General features: G+C 33.9%; 1 protein-coding gene across 1 annotated transcript; it reads left to right on the forward strand.

Annotated features, from left to right (window-relative positions):
- Positions 1 to 2,095: 2,095 nt before the first annotated feature.
- Positions 2,096 to 10,801, forward strand: LOC138312240 (DDB1- and CUL4-associated factor 10 homolog; the record flags this gene model as incomplete). The annotated part of the gene is given in 5 exon segments (XM_069253225.1): positions 2,096 to 2,209; positions 2,851 to 3,048; positions 3,914 to 4,211; positions 5,017 to 5,076; positions 5,359 to 10,801. Coding segments are annotated over 5 exon segments (1,642 nt in total), but the record flags the coding sequence as incomplete, so codon positions are not given.
- Between the last annotated feature and the right edge of the window lie 324 nt (positions 10,802 to 11,125).

Below are 11,125 nucleotides of genomic sequence, written 5' to 3' on the forward strand. Positions count from 1 at the left end.
TGTAAATAGTGTACATTAGTGTGATACAGTTGTTGACTTGATCACAACTGATGACATACTACTACTCTGTAAATAGTGTTACATTAGTGATACAGTTGCTGGCTTGATCACAACTGATGACATACTACTCTGTTAAATAGTGTACATTAGTGATACAGTTGCTGGCCTGATTTCCAACTGATACATACTAACTCTGTAAATAAGTGTACATTAGTGATACAGTTGCTGCTTGATCACAACTGATGGACATACTAAACTCTGAAAATAGTGTACATTAGTGAACACAGTTCGCTGGCTTGATTACAACTGATGACATTACTACTCTGTAAATAGTGTCATTAGTGATACAGTTGCTGGCTTGATTACAACTGATGACATACTCTCCTACTCTGTAAATAGTGTACATTAGTGATATAGTTTGCTGGCTTGATCACAACTGATGACAATACTACTCTGTAAATAGTGTACATTAGTGATACAGTTGCTGGCTTGATCACAACTGATAGACATACTACTCTGTAAATAGTGTTACATTAGTGATACAGTTGCTGGCTTGATGGCAAACTATACTCTGTAAATAATGAGTGATACAGTTGCTGGCTTGATCACAACTGATGGCATACTACTCTGTAAATAGTGTACATTAGTGATACAGTTGCTGGCTTGATCACAACTGATGGCATACTACTCTGTAAATAGTGTACATTAGTGAAACAGTTGCTGGCTTGATCACAACTGATGACATACTACTCTGTAAATAGTGTACATTAGTGATACAGTTGCTGGCTTGATTACAACTGATGACATACTACTCTGTAAATAGTGTACATTAGTGATACAGTTGCTGGCTTGATCACAACTGATGATGACATACTACTCTGTAAATAGTGTACATTAGTGATACAGTTGCTGCTTGATCACAACTGATGACATACTACTCTGTAAATAGTGTACATTAGTGATACAGTTGCTGGCTTGATCACAACTGATGGCATACTACTCTGTAAATAGTGTACATTAGTGATACAGTTGCTGGCTGATCGATAACAACTGATGCATACTACTCTGTAAATAGTGTACATTAGTGATACAGTTGCTGGCTTGATTACAACTGATGACATACTACTCTGTAAATAGTGTACATTAGTGATACAGTTGCTGCTTGATCACAACTGATGGCATACTACTCTGTAAATAGTGTACATTAGTGATACAGTTGCTGGCTTGATTCACAACTGATGGACATACTACTCTGTAAATAGTGTACATTAGTGATACAGTTGCTGGCTTGATCACAACTGATGGCATACTACTCTGTAAATAGTGTACATTAGTGATACAGTTGCTGGCTTGATCACAACTGATGACATACTACTCTGTAAATAGTGTACATTAGTGATACAGTTTGCTTGGCTTGATCACAACTGATGACATACTACTCTTAAATAGTGTACATTATGATACAGTTGCTGACTTGATCACAACTGATGACATACTACTCTTGCCTGTTGCATATCACTGATTTATATCCACCCCTGAGACTATGTGAAAGAAAAGCTGAAGGCATTTTAAATTAACAAGAGCTTCACTCACCTTCATAGCCAAACATGAATACATGCATTGTACTGTTACAGTATAATTGATCAACCAATTTCTTTTAATTTGCACTGACAGCACGTCAAAGGACCAACATATTTTTTCTCATCTTTACATTTATAACAATAGTTGCTACACACAGAGTCTCCAGTATTGCTTTCAATGACAGTCCAGGGGTGGATATAAGTATACCTTGTTAGCGATAGCAACCCTGGAGATCAAGAATGATAAGTAGTATGACTATTCTAAGGTTTGTTTTTAATGCTTTATTAATGTCAAATTGTTGTTATCAATGTCAAATTGATATCATTAATGTCAAATGCTATTATTAATGTCAAATTGCTATTATTAATGTCAAATTTATCAATGTCAAATTGCTATTATTAATGTCAAATTGCTATTATTAATGTCAGATTGTTATTATTAATGTCAATTGTTATTATTAAGTCAGATGTTATATTAATGTCAAATTATTATTTTTGTCAATTTTTATTTTCAGATCTGTATTAGCTGCTGCTTGTGAAGGGAAGAGCATTCTTTTGTTTGATCCCTTCAATGGAAAATTATCTGGCTACAAAGAAAAGGCCCACCTTGACTGTGTCAACTGTGTTAAGTATGTATATTATTGGTACCAGTATTCTACATGTTGATAGTTGGCTCACTGACTAAAGACCCATCATTTAATCTTGTAACAGTTAAAATTCTGAATAAATGGCACAGCTACTGCATATTCAAATATATCCTTGTACATAGTCAAGGTATTATCCTTCTGATTCCGTTTGAGATTATGGCCATTTTTGAGTCTCACTCGATCATCAATATAGAAGGGTTATAACAATTTCATGTATAGGTAGAAACATGCTTTTCAGTACATGTACATATAAATGAATCAATGGGTTTTTGTAACATTTAAAAAACTGTAACCTTTTACAAATTATAATGTCAGTATCTGCGAAGCCTATAAGCCATGACAACCAATCATAGCACATTGACGACAACATTTGATTTAACTAAGTACTACAAACTGTACTACAAACTATGTGTGATTTACTTTAGCGAATTTCATGATCTGACGATCTTGATATGAAGGAAGTTTAGTTACTTAATTGGTTACATGTTAACCAATCTCACCCTAAAAATTATTTTACAGTAAAGAACCAATTTAGCAAAGTTTTAGACATTTCTGGGCAATGATAAATACTGGAATGAATACATGAGTACTATTAGTAGTCTATTACTATTTCAATATTGCAGGTTCCTTGATACCAGAGTGTTAGCTACATGTTCAGATGACAGTACTATAGCCCTGTGGGATACCCGCTACCTAAAATACAAACTTCAGAATCTGAATGGTCACTCAAGCTGGGTAAAGAATGTGGAGTATGCCAGCAACAAAGACCTGCTACTATCCTCAGGGTTTGATGGCAGCATTTTCACATGGGATATCAACAGGTTACTATATAAGCTTTTAATATTGAAACTTGCAAGTGTCTGTCAAGTACAGGATATATTCCGAATTTGCATATTACAGAGTTATCTGCACTTGCGGGTAGGTATTGATAGTGACGTCATGTGTTTGCAAGAGTAACGTCATACTTTTCGGAGAAAACGACGTGAATTGAGCTCACAAAACAATGACGTAACAATCGATACCTACCCACTAATATGCAAAGACGGAATAAGTGTATGTCAACTCAAAAGATGGATTTTGGCTGACCAGCACACTATTGCCAACTGCTGATCAGTCCAAATGTTGCATACTAAAAGTCACTTTGGCAATCTTATGTTTAAAGCATTAACTTGAGGTTGACAAACTGTTTTAAATATCTTATCTTTCATACAGTAATTAGCTACACAGTAATATATATTTCTATATTTGAGGCAGCATACTGTATTTGTATGATTCTTCATGCAGATTCTACATGACAGCACATCATGAAATAAGCAGATTTTGATGGAGGTCACATAATAGAACAAATATTTACGTTACAACACCAAACTATTTCTTTTTAGTTAGATGTCAAACTCTATACTATCAGGGTTATATGCATATACATAACACTGTCTGTAGGGTGGTGGTTTATTTCTGAGAACTCTCATTTTTTTCACCCATTGATCTTGGCATATACTGTCAGCCTGTACAGGAGACAATATTTAGAGAGAGAGAAAAAATGATAATTATGAACAATTTTTTAATGTACCTGGTAAGATTTTCATACATACCGATGCATATACAGTTTCATCCCATACAATGTATTTGAATTGGTGGACAGATTTACAACTTGTTGAATAAAATGGTCTCTTTTTCTTGTTGTAGTTACTCTGAAGAGGGTGCTAAAGGAAAGAAAGTGTTTAATTATAAACCGCTGATGAGGTCAAAGTTGAGCCCAGATGGAACAAAGCTCTTTGTGTCAACTGACAATGGAAACATACTTTTAATTCATAACCTCGACCTTTCAACATTAGCTGAGGATCTTGTCATATTTTCTCCCTACCAATTTAGACAGGTGATAGAGAATCACGCAGCTGCAGGTCTGGATAAAAAACGGAACAGGATTGAGGTGATCAATGACTGGCCGATGGGGAACAAGGCTAGTGTTATAGCATCACTACAGGTAAGTTTTGTATCATCATATGTAATATTACCGAATTGGTCATGGATCTTCAGCCATACTCTGGGCAATGGTTGATTAGTAAGTAAGTTATGATTGAATGAAATATATTTGAGAAAAAAATAGTTTGCATTCAGAACTTTCACATTGTGATTATGTTCATACTTGCCAACTCTCCATATTTAAGAAGGAGACTCCTGATTTTGAACCCCCATTTTAGGCCATTTTAGCAAGTCCAAATTCTTTAATATTTAAAATGTCAAAAATCTTACTATACCATCAGAAAGAACAGGTCAAAATATGCAAAACACAACCTTAAATTTCATCATAAGAGGGTTACTATGTAGATTTTCTTTAGGTTAAAAATTTAAACATGTAAAATTACCCCCATGGGAATTTCAAAAAGTTGACAAGTATGTATGTTATCTTGATTTTTTCCAACTGATTTTAATGAAATTTGAGGTGTTGGAAAAAGTGTCCTACGGAAATATAAAGATCATAATAATGGACAATCAGTCATAAATTCCAGTGCCTAAAAAGCGACCATTTTATACAGGGGTTGGGGTGTAAGACTGCTCTCATGGAATCATAATTGTGTTTTGTGTGATGTCATCAATGCATGCAGCATAACCATTGTGTACATTGTTGAGGACTTATCATTGGAAATTTCATCTCGACTGATCCTTGATTTTACATGATGCATTTCAAATCTCTACATAAATGTGGGTTGGAGTTAAACAAGCAGTCCAACTTCAGGTCTGCCTTTATATTAGATTCTTTATGATAAGCATTTTATATACGGTTTCAGGTCCATCCTCAGGGCTGGTGTGTACTCTCCAGGAATACAAGCCGAGACAGAAACTCTGAGGTATAGCTCCTGCATTCTCATCAAACTGAAAAAGGACTGCTTTCTTGTTTCTACTGAATTTACATACACAATTAGATATTGATATAGATTTAATGACTTTGATATTAGAGGCAAGGGAGACTGTCACAGAATTTAATCTTTTCTATATCTATCAGTATTGAAAATCACAATGTTATTATGTTTAAATTTATTAAAACTTTGATAAGATTTGGTTCTAAGTGTGCTAGTTTGCTAGCTGAAATTATCCAAATTTACAGGATGCACAATGTATTTCTTTTACAGTGGACTTGTATACATGATGTACAGGATACAAAAGAAGACAAAGAAGAATCCAGTGCCAAAGATTCCACAGATTCCAAGAAAACAAGGTGTTCCACCAGTTCTTCGTCATCAGCAGGACGACCTCGGCCATCCAGAGTGAGATGTTCAAATCAATCTGGTGCAACTAACAGCCAAAGGCGTAGGACAATGGAATCGGGTCGCCTAGGCGATGATAACCCTTCAAGAACTCGTATACACATCGATGGCTCCAGGAATTCTGTGAACATTTCAGGGACCAGAGTGTCCGCCCACATTTCCACCCCAAATCTGTCCAATTCCAGACAGGTATCAAATCTGTCGGAGAGTATTGATTCTCCAGACTCGCCAGTTTCTGATACAGGCAGTGATATTGGAGAGTCTGTAGTTGTACAGATGGACAGGGATTGTGACGAACCGCGGCCGCCAGCGGACGATGAACTTTCCGATCCAGATGTCGACGAAAACAGTAATTTAGATGATTCTGTGAACACGGATAGTCCTGATGAGCTTGAAGCCAGACGGGCCATTACTGATATTCTTACAATTGTGTTCGGTTCGGGCTCAAGAAGACAAGTATTCCAGTTTAATCACAGTGATGCAGTCCATGATGTGATGGAAGAAGAGAGTCAGTTACAATTCCCTAGTAAAAAACGACTGTTATATTATGCAGATGAACCAAATGTTGGGCGTGGTTTCATAAAAGAACTGTGCTTTAGTTCAAACGGACAAATGGTGTGCTCCCCATTTGGATTTGGAGTTCGACTACTTACATTTGACTCCCAGTGTAGCGAGCTTTGTGATGTTGTACCACAGACACCTGTAAAACTTTATGAACTAGGCTCTAGTATGTCTCATACCAATAATGTATTGACATGTAAATTCTCGCCAACTCAGCCCCTGCTGGTCACGGGCTGCCTCAGTGGTAGGGTGGTGTTTCATCAACCTGTACTATGATGTCATCAATATGTACAATATAGTACGGTAAACCAACTTACTTATGCATGCCCTGGAATTTCACATATTGTACACACAGAATTTATGAAAATAGCAGAAATTAATCAAGGAAAATGATCAACTTCAAGTCAAATTTAACTTTTTAACTGCAAAGTACATATGATTGATAATGATTCAGCTTCAAGTCAAATTTAACTTTTTTATTTTTTATTGTATTAAAAAATCATCAAAATAAATTGCTGTGAATAAGTCGTTGGTATAAAAACCCAACATTAAGTTGCAGCAAATGTATGTTGGTTAACATTATTTCATTGCTGTATAATTTCTGTATTAAGTGTGTTAGAATTAAAAGATTAAAGTCAAGACTCTGTTCACGTGATTCAATAATAAGGTGAGGATTTCTAAGCATTTTCCTTTGTGTATTACTTTGATATGTAAATGTTAAGTTTCTTGTTAATTTTTTCCCTAAGACAATAGGATGACAAGTATGATTGATACCATTCCAACTTGGTCAGAAGAGTGATATTTGTAAATTTTACGTATGCTTGAACTCATTTTTAACTTTAATCATATTTGAACTCTTTTTATTCCAATGTAGGAATAGTTCATTGAAATTGTTCAGATGTGAATGCGGAGTTTAAGTGTTGTGAACAAATGTTTCTCTTTTGTTGTTTTGGGAGCCACTTTTTAATTAATTTAAAAGTTTTACAGTAAAATACATTTATAATGAACATAATTAAAACAAAGAATTCATGGTAACCGAGCTAAAAGGTGTAACATGTTATTTTCCATACGTCATCAAGGTTCCTATAAGATATTTGTTTAGGTGTATAACAATCTGTTTAAAATGAAGTAATTTCATTGGTCCTCAAAGGTTCGTTATAACTGTGTTTTACATTGTTTTTGTTTGTACGGTGTGGATGCTGTGTATTTTTGATTTGTTTGATGATTGTACATGTGCTATAGTCATTTAAACATTATATGAGAACATTTATGACATAACTAGCCCTTTCATTCATGTCATACAGCCATGATATAAATATATCGTAAGAAACTGTAATAACACTGTTGTGACGTCACAGGTAATAATGACATCATACTTGTCGCATTGTCTCGGTAGATGGAAAGGTCAAATTTGACACTGATTTTGACTCTCTTACATAAAAGCGAAATTAAAGGTGTTGTTTATTTCTCCATGAATACTAGTTATGTGATAAATAGAATCTTACATTTGTGGTTACATAATATGAAATTTATTAAACTGATTCAAATATTTTGTGTCATTTTATGTCATATCAAGTTACAGAACAGGTTTAATAAATTTCACTCATGTAAAATCCTCTGTGCGTCCGTTGTGTAAGAAGACCCCTATTTCAATTTCGTGTAGAGATTTTATTGTTGGGATTTTTGTTTTGTTTTGAAGCTGTCTTGTACCAGAATTAAAAGTAATCAAACATAATTTTGAGTTGTAATTGGTAAATATTATTGGAAATGAATAACTGCTTGGTGCATCAATCTTTACGTGTTACAGGGTTTCCTCCCTTACAGGTAGGTATGCATTGTGACGTCATTATTTTGTGAGCAAATCATATGTCATTTTCTCATAGAAGAATGATGTTACACTTTTAAAAACATGACATCACAATCATTATCTACTCGCAAGGGCAGCAATATGCAACTACTGAGTATTAAACACAATTTTCTATTAAGGGAGATACAAAATTCAATGAAAATACATGTATGCACTGTATAGTAAATGATTTTCATCATTTACAGATCTATATAATACTTTCTTGTTGCCGTATTATAATTACATATCATGTGAATATCTAATTTGATGCAACAGGATACATTGCAATATAATTACCTAAGGTGAATATGCAGTCAAAAAACCCCAGTCTAAATGCAGTCATTGACCTTCCAAAACCCATTATATACCAAAACGATGGTCAAGTTCTGCTTTTATTGTCTAGTTTTGTTGATTGAAATTATTGAAAAGCCCTTTGTAAATTTAGCATAGATCTAAAATTAAATTCTGAAAGCGAGGCTGCATGGAAATGGCAACAGGGGTATAGCCAGCGGGGAAGATGTTATAGGATTTCTTATATAAATTAATTTCCTCGCATGCAGAGTGATTTTGAAGGGAAATTTTATTTTTCTATTTTATAAGAAATTATACTGGATATAACAACACCATTATTTTTTACCGACTTAAGCCTTCCCTTATCCGACTATTCACTTTAATGGATTTATTGTTTTGTCTAAGTCATTTAAAGCATTGAACCGCTGTCATGAATATCATATTACAAATAAAAATGTTCCCAAAAGCATGTTAATGATAAAATATATGCAAAACTTTTTACCTTATTTTAGTGGCATGGTCTACTATCCAGTGAATAGTTCTTAATATATTGTTTGATTGATTATGTAATTTTAGGCTTAGTCATATTTCATTATCACGAAATGTGTTCCGTTGCGTAAAATGATACATACTGTATAACATTGTTGTGTAGAAGAATTTGTTGTTTATATGGTTGTTATGGAACCGCAAATATAAAAACAATGAAATGCATATAAGACAATAGTAAAATCCTTGTTACAAAGTTCAACCATTAATATTGCTACTGACAAAATAATTTGAAAGTTATTAACTATAAAACAGACTACTTCATGGTATACAGCATTGGTATGGAGATTTAGCAAAAGAACATTTATAATTTGTATAACCATTAATATTTCTACCGACGAAATAATTAGAAAAATCCAAACCTTGAAAGACAGTACTCACAAATATTTCATGTTATACAGTATTGGTATGGAGATGTAAAAAAAGAACATTTATAATTTGTTTATTATCTGATTTTATTGTCTTTACAATCCAACATTATTTCGTTTTAGGCATTAGAAACAAATACTCCACCCCTGCAACCTCTAACACTGTTACTCTAACTCATACATTCTGTTGAATTTAATTAATTTTAAACAATACAATGTAAAAATCACAATTTAAAGATTTGACGGACATCAACTAAGACTGCTTCATACAATGTTTAATGATATATACATTACTCTTTTGGACTAGTGTGAACTAAACTTTAAATAATATATTTTAGGTTCTATCATGAGTCCGGTGCCTGAAGTACATATTGTCCTAATTTATAAACAATAAGCCGTCCTGTTCAACTCTACCTATCAAACATTTATTTGTACAATGGTATAATATTTTCATGTTAAGACTGTTATTTTGACGTTTGTAAGGTGGAGTAGTCTCCCTGTGTTTTACATCAGTACTTACGATGTAGCACTAGTAAATGGTTTGATGTTCGCGAATCATTTAAACATTTAGGTGACAGTATTATTACACTTTTCATGGAAGCAGTCAGGGTTAGCTGAGATTAGCACAATTATTTGGTGTTTCCCAAGATATTCCAGTTTCATCTTACTTCTTCATCCTTTTAATTTCATACTGAACAACCCTAGTCTAAAATCAGACCAGGCTGAGTCACCTGTACCACAGTGGTATTGTATGTCTCTTGGTATTTTAGTTCCTCTCACAATTAAATTCCTGTATAGTTCCTTTATGACCACCATGGCCATGTCCCGACATATTAACTCAAGCCCTCCACCTCAGAAATGGGAGTTTGACTCCATTTAGGGTAGTTGCTGATACTGACCTCCATATACTCTGACTTTCCTCCACCTATAGACATGGCACATCCCATCCTAATTGATCCTGTCTATCAATATAACAACAGTTGTAATTACCACTTGTACAGTGATTTTGTCGATTGTATTACTTTGCAAAACTGACGAGTCAAACTTATGATTTTCACATGTGAATCACGACATATTAATGCAAAAACATCTTCTGATTTTGGTTTTCATCCACGAATAAGTCGCACTGGTGTATAGGTCGCACTTCCGATTTTCAGGGAAAAAAGTCGCGACTTATACTCCGAAAAATACGGTAACTCTTCACCCATTTAATGTCATAAAATTTGTTGGAGGAAGATCATTTCATTTTATTTTTGCTGTGGGAAAAGAGTTGTGCGCTGTGTTTTTATTGTAGAATAAATGTTTTAACAAATGAAAGATCAAACATATATTAAAAGTATCACAGAAATTATTGAATACTGCATTACATTGTATGATAATGTATCAAATGTTCTAATTGAGATCATTATAGGTATGTTACTTAAACAATTAATTTTCATGATATTTTAAAGGTATAGTATTAATTGATAGCTTTCCTATTTTCTATTTTGCAAGTCAAGTAATTTTATGGAAGGTACATGTAGGTGCTGCTTACCAATATAAACACCATTCTTGTTTTCATTAGTGAATTTCTAAACACTGGTTTATTTTATGTTTGTTTTGATATGGAAATATTTGGTATGTTGGCTTCTCATTCAACTACTTCTGCAATTTCAGGAAGGGCTGCTTAATAAAAAAAATCTATCAACAAAAACAATGTAATGTTTGTTCTGGTTTACCCTTACTGTTTTACACCTGGTGTAGAATGGTATTGTGTATTTTGAATTACTTTAATTGACATTTATCCCTTCTCCTATTTATTGACTGGTATAAATTCATATTGTCATTTCTGTTTTACCAACTTCATCAAATGAATGACACTGACCATCTGTGCTTCAAATTAACACCAAATTAATATCAACAACTAGGAATTCAAATAGACCCAATATTGGATATGAATGATGATTTGATCCAGTTAGCACCCCAGGCCCCGATAAGCGCCCCTCCCCCTAAAGCACCCCAGTCACTAAAGTGTCCCTGT

This window comes from Argopecten irradians, unplaced genomic scaffold (genome assembly GCF_041381155.1).
Source record: "Argopecten irradians isolate NY unplaced genomic scaffold, Ai_NY scaffold_0259, whole genome shotgun sequence".
NCBI classification, from domain to species: Eukaryota; Metazoa; Mollusca; class Bivalvia; order Pectinida; family Pectinidae; genus Argopecten; species Argopecten irradians.